Source organism: Alexandromys fortis, unplaced genomic scaffold (genome assembly GCF_014885135.2).
Source record: "Alexandromys fortis isolate MF-2015 unplaced genomic scaffold, M_Fortis_MF-2015_v1.1 scaffold_11, whole genome shotgun sequence".
Lineage (NCBI taxonomy): Eukaryota > Metazoa > Chordata > Mammalia > Rodentia > Cricetidae > Alexandromys > Alexandromys fortis.
In genome coordinates, this window is record NW_026067912.1 from 16,869,222 (window position 1) to 16,889,447 (window position 20,226).

Consider the following 20,226-nt stretch of genomic DNA (forward strand, 5'->3'; position numbering starts at 1 on the left):
AGGAGAGGAAGCGCATGATCTCTATGTTTATACCAAGCACCTCCGGGCTTGCTTCTGATAGATTACTGTGATAAAGGCAAAGACATTCGATTAGGAAGTATTCCATTTTAATCCAAGTATGCATAAATGATATATTAAATATTCACTAGAATTTTGTTAAGTCAAAAAAATTGTAAATATAAGCCAGGTGGTGTATGCCTTTAATCCCAGTACTCAGGAGGCAGAGGCAGTGGATCTCTGTGAGTTCCAGGTCAACTTGGTCTACAGAGCAAGTTCCAGGACAGCCAGGATTGTTACACAGAGAAAGTCTGCCTCGAAAAATCGAAAAGAAAAAAAAAAAATTGTACATATAAAATACAGAATCTGGGCTGGAGAGATGGCTCAGAGGTTAAGAGCACTGACTGCTCTTCCGGAGGTCCTGAGTTCAATTCCCAGCAACCACATGGTGGCTCACAACCATCTGTAATTGAGATCTGGTGCCCTCTTCTGGCCTGCAGGCATACATGGAGGCTGAACACTGTATACATAATAAATAAATAAATCTTTAAAAAAAAAAAAAAAAAAGAATTTTAAAATACAGAATCTGGGCCCACATTTCATATGGGAGAAAATAAAGTATTACCTACCAACTGAAAAGAAAAATGTCTTCATGCTGTTCCTTCCAGCTTATTATAATTTTTAATATACCATGCAAGAGCTGTTTGTCATCTACACTTCTGGTTTGCAGGCAAGAATTGAAAATGGCAAGATGTCCAAAAGCCCCTAAAGGAAATTTCAGAATGAATAGGAAAATACATTTTAAACAATGTCTATAAACAAAAGTCACTTTGGAAAGCTAAAAATGTAATGCACAAGCTGCTGATTCTAAAAAGCTTGAGCCTGGCGTGATACAGATTCCTGCAATCCAGCACTTCGGAGGTGGAGGCAGGAGGATGCAATGTCCAGACAAGCCTGGCCTACACAACACATCTATTTAAAGGTATTTAGTAAAGAGTCTACAAATGACCTTTGCAATGCTATGGCAGAAGTGTCTCCATGCCTACCCTGCATGTAGTCCAGAACAGGAAATGATAAGGGAAGGCGACAGGAAATGCATTGCACTGAACTTTACACTGGCCTTTTCGATTTTTCTATATATATTTTAAAAGCCAAAATCTTTCTTGAGCAGTGCCCAGTTTAACTCTACAAAGAGCTATGTGAGTAAGGCCGCCTCACTCAGCTCATCAGCTTCTCTCCTAAGGAGCCTATTTCCTTTTTGTTGTTGTTTTCTTTGAGACAAGGTTTCTCTGTGTAGCTTTGGAGCCTGTCCTGGAACTAGCTCTGTAGATCAGGCTGGCCTCGAACGCATAGAGATCCACCTGCCTCTGCCTTCTGAATGTTGGGATTAAAGGCATAAGCCACCACCATCCAGCAGAACCCTACAATTTCAAAACCCACCTTCTGATTATCCAACATCTTTTGTTCCCAACTTTACATTAAATGTCAGCTAAATGGAACTATCTCCACTTATCTGCTGTGTTCCAGAAAGGCTCTTTCCAACATGCATACATGGTCAAACACAAACCTTCAACACATTATTCAAGGTATTTCTTTTTGTAAAACTGACACTGATACTGGAAACAGTGGCAACTCCCTCCTTTCTGCCATTTCCCTTGCAGTATACAGTGCTCCACTACAAGCAGTTACAGCAGGATGTAACATGACCTCTGTTTCTCTACAATAGGAACTGCAGAGATGCTTATTAAATCAATAAATACATGAGCTAACACAGCGCAGAGTTCAAAAATGTTCAAATACTATAAAAACTTTTCTTGTACCTTTATATATTCAATCATGAGTTGACTAGGGAGAAAAGAGACATGGCTTTAAAGTTGTATGGGTGGAAGATTCAGGCTATAGCCGCTCAGTGGTATCTACTTATGTCTTGCATGCAGAAAGCCCTAGATACCCCAGTACCACATGAAAAACAGCCATATCTAGAAAATAAATGATTATAGGGTACTTCTGGATATACATTTTCCCATAAGGCTCTAGCACTCCTGTTCCAAAAAAGAGGCAACAGTCACTCTTCCAGGTATTCATCCTAACAATTGCCATCTTGGCTAGTAATAAAACTGTAAGGTGGAAATACTTGTATTTTATATTTGAGGAATGAGCTCAAATATACTTTGTCACTTATACCTTTGGTTTTACATATTAAGAAACTCTTAATTAAACTCAAGAAATGATTAAAATGATATATTACCCAGCAACTAACCATTAATGCTGCAAAGGTCTTCTTTAGTCCATCCCAAAAAAGCAGGTATACATTGAGCACTAAATTCTTTCTTTTCTTCTTTAGACAAAAATGGACAGAGACTCTGGATGGTATGCAAATTACCTTCTGTTAGAGGGAAGAAACTGTTTAGAGAGAAAATATTAATTACAGTCATTCAATAATCACAGCTCTTTCACAAAATTCTGTTATTCAGACTATTCTAAAGGAAAATAAGTCTAATCATAATCCTTGTCCAGAAAAAAGAAAACATTAGACTGGTGATTGCTAATTTCAAATGGCTATTTTTATTTGTTGCTTTTTATCTTTTCTGCTTATTTGAAGTAAACATATATAACTTTGGTATGCTGATCTTTTATCTTTTACTACTGGTGGACTGGACTGTATAAAGTCTAGTAGCAGAGTGTATTTACCCAGCATTCACAAAGCCCTGAGATCAATGTCTACCATCAAGAAAACAATACAAATAAAACCCCAAAACTTACTATACAGAACGGTATCAATGGGTAAACAGGATATATATATATATACATATATATATATACATACATACACACAGGGTGTATATATATATTTTTTTCATTCTTTGTATTACTTCCTATAAGTGAATCAAGTTACCTTAAGTAAAATTTCTTAATTATTTTATAAGATTTAAAAACCTGAAATTTAAGATAGGCAATGGTCTTTAATCCCAGGACTCAGGAGGCAGAAGCAAGAGGATCTCTGGAGTTCGGGGCCAACCTGGTCTACAGAGCAAGTTCCAGAACAGTCACAGCTACACAGAGAAACACTGTCTTGAAACACAAACAAAAAATATAAATGTACTTAACAATTCTATAGTTCCTGAACACACACAGAATTCTAGTTGAGTCAGTACTGTAAACACTTGTTGGTAAGTCTCAGCCAAGCATTAATCTGAAAGCTGAGTTTAAGAGGAAAGCTACCACAGTCTACATGTCTTACACAAGTGCTGCATTCAGCGACCACAGTCTGCGTGTCTTACACATGTGCTGCATTCTGGCATGTTTTTCTAAACAATGGTCCTTTATTTGAGAAAAGAGGAGGAGCTACAGAGATGGCTCATGGTTAAGAGTGCTTGTTGCTCATACAGAAAACCCCAATTGTTCCCAGCACCAACATCACCTGCAACTCTAGTTCCAAGGGTCCAACGCCCTCTTACCCTCTTCTGGACTCCATGGGCACCAGGCACACACACATGGTGCACATATATCCATGTAAGCAAACACATAAAATGAAAACTAAATGAGTCTTAAAAAAAAAAAAAAAAAGAAAAAAATAGAGGCTGTGAGACCAGGAAGCCAAAGAAGGGAAACCACAAAAGAGATTTTAAAGAACAATTTTTAACTCCTACTTCCACAGAACAAATAAGGAGGTATGCTGAAAACAAAAAGTACTGCTATCAGAAGACTTCATTTCACTTATTTTATTTTGTGTACTGGTGATTTGCCCAAATGTCTTTATGTACCAGCTACATGCCTAGTGCCTTCAGAGAAGAGGGTGCCAGATCCTCTGAACTGGAGTTACTGATGGTTGTTGGCTGCTATGTGGGAGCTGGGAACCGAACCCGAGTCCTCTGCAAGAACAAGTGCTCTTAATTAGAGTCATCTTTCTAGCTCCCCACCGAAGGATTTCTGAGGAAATCAGGTTTATAAAATATCCTTTTTCTGAAATAAGCATAAAATTTTAGGAAGTGTCAAGTTAGAAAAAAGAAAGGAAGAACTAATCTGTTAATCTCAGCACTCAAGCAGCAAAGGCAGGCGGCCTGGCCTATGAAGAGTTCCAGGAGAACCAGGGCTGCACGGTGAGACCCTGTCTCGAGAAACAACTAGGACTCCAACAAACCCATTCCCATCTGTCAGTCTTTAGTCCTCATTTCGCTTCACTCAACTTCCTTGCTTCCCAAACCTTGTTTTCTTGATTCACTACACTGTCCGCAAATCACAGATGGCCAAAGTAACCAATTACAATAGTAAATAACAAAGTGGAAGAATACCTTTCTTTTCTTTTATAATATGGTTTTACTTCATCAGATGAAATACTTCGGGAAAGTATCAACTTAGCAATAATAAGAGACCAAAGTGTACCATTTTTTCTAGATCTAAAAAAAAAAGAGGCAAAAAATAACCCAGATGATAAATACAGATATATAGATATAGGTATGTATCAATCATTCTGAAAAGTGTTAGGATTTTAAAACACTGATTATCATGTTTCCTTTTACATAATAAATTTGGATCACTAAGTTATCCAAAACCTTGTACCCGACTACCACTAATTTCTAAAGGACTGGGAGTTTAGGTAATTCTTCACAACAGGAGCTGAGCTTTTACTCCCAGGCAATTTCAAATACCTCAAGATCCTTGAGAAGACCTTAAACATCTGACTTGAAGATCAGAAGCCACAGCTGGGAAAAGGCTACCTCCCAGAGAATAACTCAAGAGTCTCAGTGAAGGGCAAAGAAGCACTTTATAAAACCCTAAGGGACTGGGTTGGGTTTATTTAGGCTACCTGAATCTTGCCATGTAGACCAGGCTGTCTCTAACTCACAGAGATCTACCTGCCTACTATCTCCCCCCGAGTGCTGGGATTAAAAGCCTGCTTCATTGTGCCCAGCAAGATCAAAGTGACAGTATGGACCATCATTAGAGGGAAAGTCTGGTATCCTCACACGTAAAGCATATTCAAAATACTGGTAAACTAAAAAAAGAAAAATACCATTTCAAAAAGCTAAGCATCTAACTACTATAATGCTACAAGGACTGTTTTCATAACCCATTTTCCTCATCTAGGGAAGAGAAACTCATAGCTATGACATTAAGAAACATCTAAGCTACAGGTACAGTTAAAGTACAGGTAATACTTGAAAGCAATGGTGCTGTGGGACAATGGTTTGTACCCTGTCAATTGTATTTTAATAAAACGCTGATTGGCCAATAGCCAGGCAGGAAGTATAGGCGGGACAACCAGGCAGGAAGTAGAGGTAGGGCAACAAGAACAGGAGTATTCTGAAAAGAGAAAAGCTTGGTCCTCAGCCATGACCCAGCCACAGAAGAAGCAAGATGTGACTGCCTCACCAAATAAGGTACCGAGCCATGTGGCTAGCATAGACAAGAATAATGGGCTTAATATAAGTTATAAGAGTTAATAAGAAGCCTGAGCTAATGGGCCAATCAGTTTATAACTAATGTAGACCTCTGTGTGATTTCTTTGGGACTTAACAATTGTGGGAACCGGGCAGGACAGAAACTCCGACAACACAATGGGAGGACCAGTTAACATGTAACAAATTAAAACAATGTCTTCAAGTGTCTAATTCTTTCATCTTCTGCCACCTCAGTGAAGTTATGAATTAAATAAGAGGCAAAATCCAAATACTCCCCTAAAAGAGTAAATCAAATATTTAAAAGCTCTAAATTGAATGCTTACTATTAAAAAGGATTAGGTCAATGATCTGACTGAAACAAAAGCACAAACTGGGCTTACATTTTGTAGAAGGGAAAGTCATACACAAATAATTATTTTAAAACAAACTGAAGGAGAATCCTACCTGTTAAACAACAGCTGCAAGAGGCTGGACGTGTTACCAAGCACGGATAAGTTGTCATACGTTATATTCATTGTTTGAAGCATTGCATTAAATCCAGTCAGAAAAGATGGTGGATTGTCAAGTTCTTCACACCACTGCAGTGAATACAGCAGCTCTGCAACTAATAGAATAACGGCACAGCCGGTTATCAAAGGCACACAGTGTACAGAACCCCATGCTGACTGAACTGTCACTTGCTATCTAAGCTCTCCTTTGTCTCCTTCAGAACTCCCTGTCCTGGGGTATGCTGGATTCCAACCTTGCTATATATAAAGCAAGGAGAAAGTCAGCAGGCAGCTGAAGGCATTGAAAACGTGGTGGTCAGAACAGGAAGAAAGCAATCATTTAACAAAGTAACTGTTGTTTATCCCACAATCTAAACTTCTGCAGTGGGAAAAGGACACTAGAAGCTCACCAAGGGAAAGGGCCAAGAGGACCCGTCACCTGGGTCTCTCCTTGAGCTGATATCCACTAGATGACTTAAAGTGCCTGCTCTGGCAATACTATTTGCCTTACTGAGGGCAACACTGCTCTGAACAACAGCAGCTCCACTTAATACTCAATTGTTTCCCCAGTTGATTTCTGCAGGGAATTTGTAAGCTTATTTTGAAGATGCTACCTTTTGTTTACTCTCTCAACTGAGCTGCTCCAGTCATCTCTGCTAGCCACTGTGAGTGCTCCAATTGATGATGTTCTGCTAACTATCCACTACCTACCAGGTACTTGCTATTTCTTCATTCACCTTTGCTTACTATGCACGTAATAAATGTGCTCACTCAGAATCTAAAGCACAGACATCATAGATTCTCTGCCATACAGATCACATGGTGGCTGGCCCTTGAAACACTTTCACTCCTCTACCCACTTCTAACAACTGTGCTCACTCATGTGCAGCTCTCAAACTGCTTTGAGATAAGAAAGTGACAAAAGCTGTCGGTCATAAAGCAGCACCTTTGTCAGCGGCATGTACTTATAGTACCAGACACCCAAGAGGCTGAGGTGGGAGAAATTAGAAACCAGCACAGCAGCCGAGCAGTGGTGGCACATACTTTTAATCCCAGCACTCAGGAGGCAGAGGAAGGCAGATCGCTGGGAGTTTGAAGCCAGCCTGGTCTACAAAGTAAGTTCTAGGACATGTTCCAAAGCTACACAGAGAAACCCTGTCTCGACAAAAGAGACAGAACAGTATGACACATTAGTGAGACCCTATGTGGAAACAAGTACCACTCCTCTTCCCAGGAGAGCCCGAATTTACAAGACACTGAAAGAAGCTAGTTAGTACTATGGCAAAACTGGTAAGTCACTCAAAAGTAAAAAAAACTGAGCCAAGAGTGTTAGCACACACCTTTAATCCTAGAAGAGGCAGGCAGATCTCAGTGAGTTCAAAGTCAGCTTGTTCTACAAAAAGGGAAGGGCTAGAGAGCTGTCTCAACAACTAAGAACACTTGCCAAGTTTGTTTCTCAGCACCCATGTCAGAGAGCTCACAGTCATCTGTAGCTCTAACTCCAAAGAATCGAACCTGCATTCAAGTGGACACACTCACATATAGACACACACACATCTACACAATTAAAAATAAATTCTAAAAAAAACAAAACCACAAGAAAAAAAAAAAAGAACATCTAAGAAGTTCTGAGACCTTAGAAGAGAACTTCATGCCAAATGGGCAAAACCAGGATCCAATGTAAAGTACCAAAGTAAAATTGGAGGGAGTAGGTGGGAGACATGCCTTTAATCCCAGCACTTAAGAGGCAAACAAAGGAAGATCTCTTGAGGCCAGCCAGGGCTACATAGTAAGACCCTGTCTCAAACCAACAAAACAAGCAAACACGTGTCTCAGTAACAGACTGCTCTGCAGTGGAGTCTCTTAGCACAAATAGAGCAGGAACTTCACCATCCCAGGTTTCTAGCACAGAGATGGTCAAAACTCTTTCAAAGTCATGCAGGTTGTGGGATCAGGGGTCTTGAAATCTGACCCTACTTTAACAAGCACTCTTAAGTGAGCAGAGACAATCACAGTATTTAACTGGAAGGCAACAAGAAGACTAAACATCCCAATTTGGATATAATGGCTCAGACCTGTAATTCTAGCAACTTGGGAGACAGAGGCAAGTCCATCTTTCTGAGTTTGAGTCCAGCCTGGTCAACAGAGTAAGTTCAAGGACAGCTAGAGCTATACGCTGATACCTTATCTCAAAAAACAGCAATGACTAGAGAAAGAGGGCAATGATTATCTTCACACTTGGTAGGCTGAGGCAGGCTGAGATTTTTGCCTCGAAATGAAAGAAAGGTGCGGGGAAGGAGCTAGAGGTGTGGCTCACTGGTTAAAAGCAGTTGCTGCCCTTCCTGAAGACTGTGTTCAGTTCCCAGCGCCCATGCTAGTCCACTCCAAACTCTCTAACACTGGCTTTGATGGTGCTCTGAAGTGGCCTTCTGGCTTCCAGGAACACTGGCATGTACACATACATAAATTAAAATAACACAACTTAAAAACTGGTAACCCAACAAGAATAAATCATCATTTCTAGTCTCACATTTGGACAGACTCTGAGAAATGTTAACTAAATGTGACACTCAATAGCCAAATAAAGTTTCACCTTTCTTCCACAGACCATTTTTCAGGGTGCAAATTTTCCACCCTGAATACTATTGTGTACAGGATAGACCTACAATACTATGAATGGGGAAATTTGCTGGGGTTCTAAATCTTCTTGAGATTCAACATTTGAGCCTCTATCTGCCGGGGAAATAATTAGAGCCCTGTGTATAAACATATGTATGTTCAAGATCCACAAGAACTTTCAGAATCCTGGGAGAAGACTCAGCATCACACCTGCTTTCTTCAGGGCATGCATCATAGGATCTTCTTACTCTGATGTTATGCCAGCTTGAAGAAATAACTGATTGTACACCCAATTATGCTGGATGGCTAACATTATAGCAAACCTAAAGAAAATTGTAAGTTCTGTTTATTTGGGCTGGAGAGATGGCTCAGTGGTTAAGAGCATTGCCTGCTCTTCCAAAGGTCCTGAGTTCAATTCCCAGCAACCACATGGTGGCTCACAACCATCTGTAAAGAGGTCTGGCGCCCTCTTCTGGCCTGCAGGCATACACACAGACAGAATATTGTATACATAATAAATAAATAAATATTAAAAAAAATAATAAAAAAGTTATTTATACATTTATTTATCTAACTGAATCTTCATACATACTCACTTATTTTCTCAAGGACATTGTTTTCTAGGACTATTTTCTTTTTCCGAGCAATCAAGATCATTTTGCTCAATAGTGATGACGTGCACAGATGACTGGGAAGAGTCTGTGTATCCTGTTCCTTAAAGTCAGTCTTGAAGCATTCATAATTTAAACTCAATCTTCCCTCTAAAAGAGGTTTGTGTAGCCACTGCAAACAGAACACACTAAATTATATGCAAATTCATTACATATTCAAAATTGATTATTATTTACAGATTTCCAATTTTTACTCATGTATCCATGCAATTCTTGTTTAAATGAGACAATTAGAATATGTAGTTTATGTAAATCCTCAGTAGTTCAGAAGTTTAATTTTTATCAGAGCAGTCATCAACATGCACTTTTCTTTAAGACCCCCCTAAGACAGAACCAGACCATATTCCTCTTTATACGAGGCTATACCACTGTCAAATGATATACTTGCATTAATAACACCTGTTTGTAATATTCAGAGACATAGAGTGATGTAGGAAATGCTTTTAAGCCAGGCGGTGGTGGCACACACCTTTAATCCCAGCACTTAGAGGCAGAAGCAGAGGCAGGAGGATCTCTGTGAGTTTGAGGCTGGCCTAGTCTATCTACAAAGTGAGTTCCAGGACAGTCTACAGAGAAAGAATGTCTTGAAAAACAAAAAGAAAAAAAAAAAAAAAAACAAGAAAAAGAAAGGAAGGGAGGGAGGGAGGGAGGGAGGTAGGCAGGCAGGCAGGCTTTTGTGGTAGTCTGAATATAACTGGTCCCCATAATCACATATGGAGTGGCATTATTAGGAGGTGTTGGAACAAGGTGTGGCTTTGTTGGAGTGGGTACGTCCTTGTTGAAGGAAGTGTGCCACTGAAGAAGCAGAGTTTGAGGTTTCCTATGCTCAGGATACCGTCCAGTATCTCAGTCGACTTCCTGTTGCCTGTAAGATGTAGGACTCTGAGGTACTACTCCAGCACCACATCTGCCTGCAGGCTGCCATGCTCCCCACTATGATAATAATGGACTGAACCTCTGAACTCTAAGTGAGCCCCTCAATTAAATGTTTTCCTTATAAGAGTTGCCGTGGTTGGTCACAAGCATGACCAACAATAGACGGCTTTAAACTGTTTTTTCTCCTCCAGGATCAAAATACTGAATCATGCATGAAATAGAAACTTCAGAATGAGATGGCACTCTGCATGTTAAACATACCTGACTAGGAAGAGACCGCCTCATCTTCTCCCACTCACTGTCACTGGGCATTACACCTCCAATATAGACTCCAAGAAGAGAAGTATCCCTGCTCGCTACAAGAGTATTCAGCAGGTCACCAACAGCAGCCAAGAGGACCTGAAGACTAGGAACGAGGCAGAGAACTGCTGCAGTTATGGGACAGCTAGGTTCACCAATCTAGCACACATTAAAGACATCTGATCAGAGGCACAGCACACCTGAGCAGAGACGGGAAAGAGAAAGTGGTCCTTCCTACCCCTCACAGCACCTAAGACACACACAATCAAAACTAGGGGTATAATCAAACTTCCGTAATGTGAAACTGAGTGATGCTTCTACCTCAGGATGTGGTGGATAACCATTTTTAGATATGGAATATTTGAAATACAACTATGTTACTGAATGATAAAAACATATGAACCAACCCCAAAGACACAATATGCATTATTTCAAGTTCATTATATGAACAGCTATATAAAATATCCTTATAAACCAGAATCTTAAAAATGAACAACCAAGGACAATTAGAATGTATGGGTAGCCATAAAAGATCACAATTAACAATCCAAAATCTTTAATAGAGAGTAATACCACAACCATGCCACTGACTAAAGCTCGTTCAGCAGAAGAATTTTCAATAGACAGTTGAATAGTGTTAAGACAAAATATTTTTTGAAATATATGGACTATCTAGTTTTGGAAAGTTCTATGTTTCTATGAACGGTTTGATCTATTTGCTATTATTGAAAACGTATTTAAGAAGGTTAGAGTAACTTCAGTCAAAAAAAAAAAACAAGTGCATTGTGGAACATGTACTTCCATGTATTTACACAAACACATACACACACACACACACACACACACACACACACACTGTGGTAGTTTGAATGTAACTGGCCCCCATAATCTCATAGGAACTGGCACTATTAGGAGGTATGACTTGGTCTGAGTGGGAACAACCTAGCTAGCAGAAGTGTGTCACTGTGGGAGTGGGCTTTGAGGTTTCTTATGCTCAGGATCCCGCCCAGGGTATCAGTCCACATCTGCCAGCACACCACTTGATGATAACGCACTAAGTCTCTGAAATTGTAAGTGAGCCCTCTCAATTAACTGTTTTCCTTATAAGAAAAAAAAAAAAAAGACTGGAATTCACACCAATACAAACATCTTTCTTTATAAGACCAGGTTCTCACCATACAGTCCAGAACGGCCTCAGAGCTGTGATCCTCTGAGTGCTAGGAGTTACAGATGGGCGTGAACTATAACAGCAGAGTGAGATCTTACATAAAGATATACAAAAAGGTTACCTCGTGTTATCCAAAGCTGAAGATTGAACCTGGTCCTTCAGCCACAGCACAGACAAACGGAGGAAAGCACTCTGCTCATGTGCACTTGCGGTTTGATGGACCAATAGATTTATACCAGAGAGCAAAGTATTTTTCAGTTTACAGATCAGAAAATCTAAAAATCAAAAGAATTAGCAATAATTTGTAATTTCACTGAATGAACTAATCAGTATAAAACATCTGAAACAAATTTGCTGCAGATCTGAGATCTTAAAATGTTATTTTAAAAACAAAATACAAAATTAAACTCTCTTTACCAAAAGTAACTGTCATATTCACACAATACAAGCTAGCTTTACCATAATAATATAATATGATAGGACAGCTGTTTTCCCTATCCTGAGCGTCTTCATTAATAGGAGCTGTCCTGTGAGGAGTGCAATTACAAGTTATCTTTGCCAACAACAACCAAAAAAAAAAATCTAAGTATTAAACAAGGATTAGAGAAGAAAGCTATGTGTTGATAGTATTTTTTATTTATTGTTCTAGCCTAGAGCTAGTTACGTGAACCAGGTTGACCTCAAACTCATAGAGACCTTCCTGTCTTAGGCTCCCTAGTGCTGGGATTAAGGCATGCACCACCATGCCCAGCCTCATCAATATGTTTTATGTCCCTTTCCTAGATAAACTTAGTCCTTATAAAGCAATCTCAATTTCATTCTTCATACAGCAAGACACAATGATTTTTACTATAATAAAAAAGATGCATATGATTATCCCTTCCTAAATAAGGAAATTGAGCCATCAAGAGATTAGGTGCAGCAGGCATGGTGTGCATACCTTTAATCCCAGCACTGGAGATGCAGAGATGGGCTCTGAGTTCAAAGCCAGTTTGGTCTACACACAGAGCAATATACTGAAACTCTGTCTCAGGAAAGAAGGAGGAGAAGAAAGAGAGGAAAGGGAGGAAGAAAGGAAGGAAGGGAGGGAGGGACAGAGGGAAAGAAATAAGGAAAATAAAAAAGGGGGAGGGGTACCAGGCTGATAATATGTCTTCAGCAAACAGAGGTACTGGCCTTAAGTCTAAGTACCTGAATTCTACCCATGATAGTCATGTAGTAGAAGAGAACCAATTTCTACAAGTTGTCTGTCCTCTGACTTCCACACATACACAGCAGCATACTCTCAGGAACCACAAATGCCCTCACATACCTTCATACACACACAAAGTAAGTGAACGTAATTTTAAAGAAAATGAAGCACCCTGTTAGTACTACTGAGTGAAGAGGCTAAGATTCTAAGTCATCCAGTACGGCCCTTTCATACTGTCTCCTTAATATCAATCACACACTTTAGAAACGTCATCTGTATGTTTATTTTTAGCCTGGTTTTAGAACAAAAACATGACAGTGGTATTTTCCCAAAATTCTTAAAACTAACAACTACATTACGAGTCAATTAATAAAGCCTGGGCACTTACACTCACTATGCAGGTCAGAGCCGGAGATTCCCAACAAAACATTTGAGCAGTAGGCTATTACCTGGCAAGTGTGTTCGTTCTTTGCTCTGAGCGCACAGCTGAAAGAGAGTTAATAACAGATCTTCAGATGATGGCATTAGCAAGCCTCCTGTTGAGCTGAAATAGCTATAGGCCACATCACAGACAAAAGACATCAAAGAGTCACTATTTTCAGCTTCTGATAAGTCCTTTGTTTTGGATAAAGTTTCATGAAGTTTAACAATAATTCTTCCAACATATACTTCTCCAATCAAGTAATCTACAGGGGAAAAAAATCCAAATAGACAAATATAAATAACAGCACATTTTGAAATATCTTACCCTGGACTAGCAATTCATATAGCTATTTCTCATGTTTTATGTTTGTTTTTTAAAGCCATGTATGTACATATTAAACGACAAAAAGCATTTAAAAAGTCAATCTGCCCTCTAACACCTACAAATCCTCAAGTTTTAAAAAGCAATTTTAAAATAAAACCCAACAACAGTCTACAAAATTCAAGAGTGACCAGCTATGTTATATTCAAAGAACTTTAAATCAAAATTATTAACAGATATCATATATATATATATATATATATATATATATTATAACATATCACTCAAGTCATACCATGTAATGAACACAGTATTTATAACAAGTGTATTTGAGAAAACAGCTCCTAACCAACAGTATTCCAGTTAAAAGCATGGAACTCCCAGGAGACAGAAGGAATATCAACCCTGCTATAAAGCAGAAGCGTGTCCCTACCATTTTTAAGGTGCTGTGACAACGCTAGTCTTAGCAGATTCCACTGTTCTGAGGATGAGGGCTTCGAATCCTGACCACACAGACAGTCTGCCAAGGCAACCAGTTTCTCTCCAAGAATACTGCCTTTTAGCCAAGGAGTTACTAAAGCATGTTTATCTGAACTAGAACATGCCTAAAAAACATAAAATTAAAGATTAGTAGCAAGATCAAAAGGTGCATCCAGATTACTATGTGGCTCCTACTGGCTCCCTCCATCATGTGGTCCCAACTCTCCCCTCTACTCTTGCTCCTTCCCAAGTTCCGGGAAGGCTACTGTCTTCTCTGCCCCACCCCCATCCAGTAAGCCAGCAATAATCATTCCCATGCTTTGTGATGTTAGCCTACAACCACACATCAAATGATTATTTGAAAATCAGTACAAAGCCCACTTGTTTTTCAAAATCTCCCCATCCAATCTAGACCACGAAGATCACTACTTCTGACTTTTTTTAAGACAGGGTTTCTCTGTATAACAGCCCTGGCTGTCCTGGAACTCACTCTGTAGACCAGGCTGGCCTCGAACTCCCTGAGATGTACCTTCCTCTGCCTCCAAGTGTTGGGATTAAAGGTATGTGCTACCATTGCCCAACTAAGATCTTTTCTTTTTAAGAGGATACCAGTTCCCCTAGAACTGGATTTATAGGAGTTCTGAGCCACCACGTGGGTGCTGGGAACTGAACCTGTGTCCTCTGGAAGAGCAGTCATTGCTCTTAGCCACTAAGCCATCTTTCCAGATCCTTACTTCTGACTTTCTATAAAGCACTTACTGGAAAGTTTTATATATATAAACGTTTCTTGTCTGTGTGTCTTGTCTTTCCAATGAGTCCTTGCCAGAGACAGTTTTTTTTTTTTTAAATCTTTATTTATTATGTATACAGTGTTCTGTTTGCATGTATGCCTGCAGGTCAGAAGAGGGCACCAGATCTCATTACAGATGGTTGTGAGTGGATATGGTTGCTGGGAATTGAACTCAGGACCTCTGGAAGAATAGCCTATGCTCTTAACCTGAGCCATCTCTCCAGCCCCAGAGACAGTTTTAAACTCTTTTGTTACCTGCTACCAACCCTGAAATATGTTCAATGAACAATGAATGAACTCTGAAGATAGATCTATAAATAGCCTCATAACTGTACACTTTTGTTCATTAATCTTTCTAAAGCTAAAAAAATAATAATCAATTCAATATTAACAATGGGATAAATTATTTCCCCAGAGTTTCTGAAACAGAGAGCATAGGGCCAAGTATATACTGGTAACTTTTTATTTCCATTGAGTGGAGAAGTGAGAGAAAAAAAAACTTGTAAATCCACCCCCAAAACCATGCTGATCCATGTTCCCAGAGCTTCTTTTGCTTTAAAGGCTGAGAAGAAAGGAATTTGCAACTTGGTTCATTTCAAAGCAATCTGGAAAAAAAAGAAAACCCAAGTGCACATTGGGTAGTGACTAAAAACTGCTTATCTCTTATGTTAAAAAAAATATAGATAATAAGCGCTTACAATTCAATCTAAGCTTTATCATTAAACTAGCCTTATAATCTTTGACAAATCTTTCAACCAACCAGGGCCTACTTCCTAATTTGTAAACTCTATGTTTCTGTCTTGGCAGAGAATCTTCTGAATAAGATGTCTCTCAAGTTACCAAGACATGAGGTTAGGGGTCAGAAAGACTATGCAGCTGTGAGAAGCCAGGACACCCAGGGAACGGGGACCTCACAAACACTGCACAGGAAGATGGTCTTCTAAACCGAGACAAGCACCTGCTGACCTGGCAGATACAGCTGGAGTCAAATGGATGGACACACGTTTACTCTTTCTTTTCTTAGTTTATAAAAATTATGTTTGTGGGGTGTATGTATGTGAGACAGACAGACAGACATGTTTACTTACTGTATGTGTGTGGGCACACAGCCTATAACAAAGTGTGGAGACCAGAGGACAAACTGCAAGAACCTGTTCTTCCCTTCTACCATGCGGGTCCCTGAGATCAAACCCAGGCCATGAGGCTCTGCAAACACATTTACCCACTGAGCCTGTATCCATTTACTTTTATCAAATTACTGGCTCTCCCTATTGAGTCAATGCTTATCAGCAGCTCATTTGGCCTTTTAGCAGCTTGCTCACAGGCTACCAAATAAACAAGTGTGAATGGTGCGCTTGGTAAGTCACTGTCTCACTAACAGTAGAAAATAACTGTTACTGTAATTCTCAGTAAACAGTAAAAACTATTCCGCACTTATATTTTGTCAAACATAAACTGGTGGAACTGGGAATCACTGTGAAGTGAACACAATTGAAAGGGCTTTTGTCAATTTAATATTTTCTTTTTTGTGAAGCTAAGAATCAAGCTTAAGGCCACAAACAAACTTGGCAAGTGTTCTACCTCTAAGCTACACTGACAACTACAATGTAGTTTCACAAAATAAAGTTCAGGGAAATTAGGACTGAAGCAAGCTCAATGACAGAGTGCCTGCTTAGCATGTGGGAAGCTTTGGGTTTAATCCCTAACAAAGAAAAAAGAAAAGAGAAAAAAATTATTAGGATAGCTAATTATGTTTTGTACTTTTTACTATATTAAGTAGAAAAACATAAATGCGTATAAAATAGAAAAATGAGTCAACATGCTGTGAGGGTCTCTTAAGTAGCTAATTATAAGCACCCACAGTTGAAAACTTCGTTATGTCATTTAAGCCATCATCAGGAAAGAAGACTCAAGCCGTTGTAAAATGTCTAGATTGCATCCTTTGATTTCTTCTCATTACTTTTATTACCAGTTTTCTTGTTTAATCAAATGGCAAACTGTACAATGCTGAAACACCCTCACCTCTCCAATGGTTCTCCAGATAGGGAAAGAGGCTCCAGACATGTTCTAGTCAGAGCTAGCACCATGCATTCACTTCTACAGAACACAAAGGGCGGAAACCTGGAGCCTCAACTAGACAATGATCCGCAAGGTTCTATCAGCTGCTAAAAAACAAACCGGGTTCCTCAGAGCCGCCTTGCCATAACTTACAACAGTAAGGATGTGCTCTATCAGACACTTGACTACAGTGTGAAAACAGGACTGTGGTTTTAATTTGCTTATACCCACACACAAACACAGAAAAAGAAAGAAAGGGGGAGGGGCTTAAAATACCTTTTCAATGACTTGAAGAAGAGAACTCCAACTCAGGTCCTCCTGAAAAAAGAAACAGAAAGTTACAGGACAAACGGAAAAGCTTTAACAACATAACTGAAGCTTCCCCGCATCCACAACAAAAGGACAATACCAGAGCCGGGCGACGGTGGCGCACGCCTTTCGGGAGGCAGAGGCAGGCGGATCTCTGTGAGTTCAAGACCAGCCTGGTCTACAGAGCTAGTTCCAGGACAGGCTCCAAAGCCACAGAGAAACCCTGTCTCAAAAAAACAAAAAAAAAAAAAAAAGGACAATACCAGGCAGTCCAGCCCAGTACTTCCCCAAACGGTACATAGCACATTGCTTGTCTTTAAAGTGACATGCAGAGTCAAGTAAGCAATCCGGAAATGGCACCCACGCAGGCTCGTTCCTATCATATATCGTAAAAACATTCACAAAAGGCATGTGACAGTGATACCTTGGTTAGATCATCCAAGACGTCTTTCCTTTCAATGTCACTGGTGCAGCATCGGAGGGCGCTGTACAAGATGTCCACGAGAAAGCCCCCGTCCTTCTTCTGGCTGTTGTTTAGCCAGCCTACCAGTTTATGATACAAGAACTGCACTGCAGGGTTTTCTTGAGCGAGTCTGCCTACCTCCAGAGGTTTGGCTTTGACGACGTTCTTCTGTTCGTCACCAAGGAGGACATTAAATACTTGGCCTGAGGAGAAGGAGTCCAGCAGCGTGGAGAGAAACTGCAGGTGCTGCTCTGACTTCTGCTCGTTGACAAAGTTAATGCTCACCTCTGCAAGTTTGCAGACTAAGTCTTCCAGGGGCTTTTTCCTTAAGGGAGACACAAGGTCTAAGGAACTCTGAAGGAGAGACGACTCCGTAGCTCCTTCAGAGCCTTCGCCATTCTCTCCTTCTGAAGATGCACACTTTTCATCCTCCTTCTTAGCTTCAGATGCCTCGCTGGCAAACCTGACCCTACCATTTTTCTTTCTACTTGACTTCAACGAACTCTTTGGCTTCTGAAGTACCCCTACTAGGTTAGACACACTCAATACAGACTTCACATCTGCTTCCGGCTCACTGATTTTCTCAACACAGATCTCTGACAGTCTTTCCCAGAAATTTAGCAGAACATTCTCCAAATTGTGAACAGTTTCAGCATCTTTTTCTGCATCGGCTTTGGCTTCCCAAGAACTTAGTGTTTCTGCTAAATGGTTAAATAGAGGCACATGTTGCAATCCTGGATCTTTGAGAACGGTATCAATAAATGGGATCAACTAAAAAAGAAGGTAAAAAATGTAAAACTTCAGTTTCCAAGAGAGCTTAAACAATGTTAAAACACAATAAAGCCTCCTATTGGAAGGCCAGGGAAACAGCTCAATCGCTAAAGGGCTTGTCATACAAGTATGAGGACGTCCTAAAATCCCTAAAATCTGTATTAGAGAAAAAAAATTTAAATTTAAAAAGTCAGGTAGATGCCTGAGGTTGAAAGGCCGGACAGCCTATCCGATTCTGTGCACTTCAAAACCCGCTTCAAAGGCAAGAAGAGTGGATCCCTGAGAAATGCATTTACACACGCATTCAACTTAAACACCCATACACTAAACACACACACACACATATACCTTCAAAAGGCAAGAAGAGTGGGTCCCTGAGAAATGCATTTACACACGCACTCAACTTAAACACCCATACACTAAACACACACACACACACACACACATACCTATTTGGTAAATGACTGTTTGTCCCCTCAGATATCTGAAAAAATTTAACTCAAATATTTTTCAGTCATTCAAAAAGTTTGACAATTCCACTCTATTGTACCACAATTAATTTTACAATGTAATCAACCATAATTCATAATCCAGTTTTATGTTTTCTAAACTCAGCTTTGCATTTTTCCTACATAATTAAAAGATACAAGAAACATCTAAGACTGCAAGAAGCCTGCCAGCTGGTACATGCCTATATCTAGCCCTTGGGAAGTGGAAGCACAAGAATCAGGAGTCCAGAGTCAACCTTGGCTACATAGGAAGCTGATGCCCAGGCTGGACTATATAAGAACTTGCCTAAAAAATAAATAAATAAATAAACAGGTAAATAAATAGATAAATAAATGGGTGGATAGATAAATACATAGATAAATAAAATAGATGAATAAATAAAATAGGGTATAAGTCATTTGAAAGATAATTAGGGCATTTAAGTATGAAAAATTCAGAACCCCTTTCCAGAATTATAAAGCTAAGAAATGGAGGCAGGTGGATCTCTAAGTTTGAGGCTAACCTGATCTACAGAGTAAGTTCTAGGATAGCCAAGGCTACATAGAAAAACCCCTGTCTCAAAAAAGCAAAAGAAAGAAAGGTAAGAGATGATGACAATGGGACTGGAGAGATGGCCCAGTAGTTAGAAGCATGTACTGCTTTTGTGGATGACTGGAGTTCGGTTCCCAGCACCCCTAACAGGTGGCTCGCAACCAACCCTAACTCTGGCTCCAGTGGATTTGAAATCTCCATAGCCGTGGAAGGTACCTACACTCACACATGCAGAGACACATAACATACGTCTTCTAAAAAGAGACAGTACCTAAGATATTAACAAACATTCAGGCATCTACAATTACAGAACCTGTTCTTTACCCTGAATCTCACAGTCAAATACAACCGTTTATAAGGGGTAAGTGCACCTGAGCATTTTAGAAATAACAAAATTATTACTGAATAAGTAAAACCTACACTACACATCACCAAGAGCACCATCCAAAATCTGTTCTGCACTGTTTCCCTCTAAAGCAGTCAGGGATTTAAATCTAGACAATGGATATGGTAAATTAGTCTGTGGATATTATACTAGCAACTGACAATGTGAAATTTTCACTTACCCAGTCAGAACTACACTATTCAATTTGTAAATTATGAAAGTGAAATCCTTGCGTGAAGGCTGACTACCAACAATGTAAACAGGCACAGTGAGCTTGAGCACAGTGACTTGCACACGTACCTGCTCATTGACAAGCATCTGCTCCATCTCCTCCTGGCCTAAATTCTGCTGCATTATAAACCGTAAGCATTCAAAGAACGCAGAGATGACAGCTGAGGACTCAGAAAAGCTTGTTTTGGTTCTCTCTGTTGACAGCCTAAGAAATAATAACTGAGAATTATTCTTCCAAGA

At 39.7% G+C, this 20,226-nt stretch overlaps 1 protein-coding gene across 1 annotated transcript in view; it reads right to left on the reverse strand.

Moving 5' to 3' along the window:
* Ltn1 (listerin E3 ubiquitin protein ligase 1) overlaps positions 1-20,226 on the reverse strand; it is a 62,003-nt gene that overhangs the window by 23,259 nt on the left and 18,518 nt on the right. The window contains 13 exon segments of the mRNA XM_050138755.1: positions 1-65; positions 627-762; positions 2,258-2,400; positions 4,290-4,394; positions 5,844-6,003; positions 9,103-9,289; positions 10,315-10,459; positions 11,643-11,796; positions 13,163-13,399; positions 13,892-14,063; positions 17,063-17,104; positions 17,520-18,329; positions 20,056-20,191. The exon segment at positions 1-65 is cut by the window's left edge and continues 1 nt beyond it. Of these exon segments, the coding sequence (XP_049994712.1) occupies positions 1-65; positions 627-762; positions 2,258-2,400; positions 4,290-4,394; positions 5,844-6,003; positions 9,103-9,289; positions 10,315-10,459; positions 11,643-11,796; positions 13,163-13,399; positions 13,892-14,063; positions 17,063-17,104; positions 17,520-18,329; positions 20,056-20,191 (2,492 nt within the window).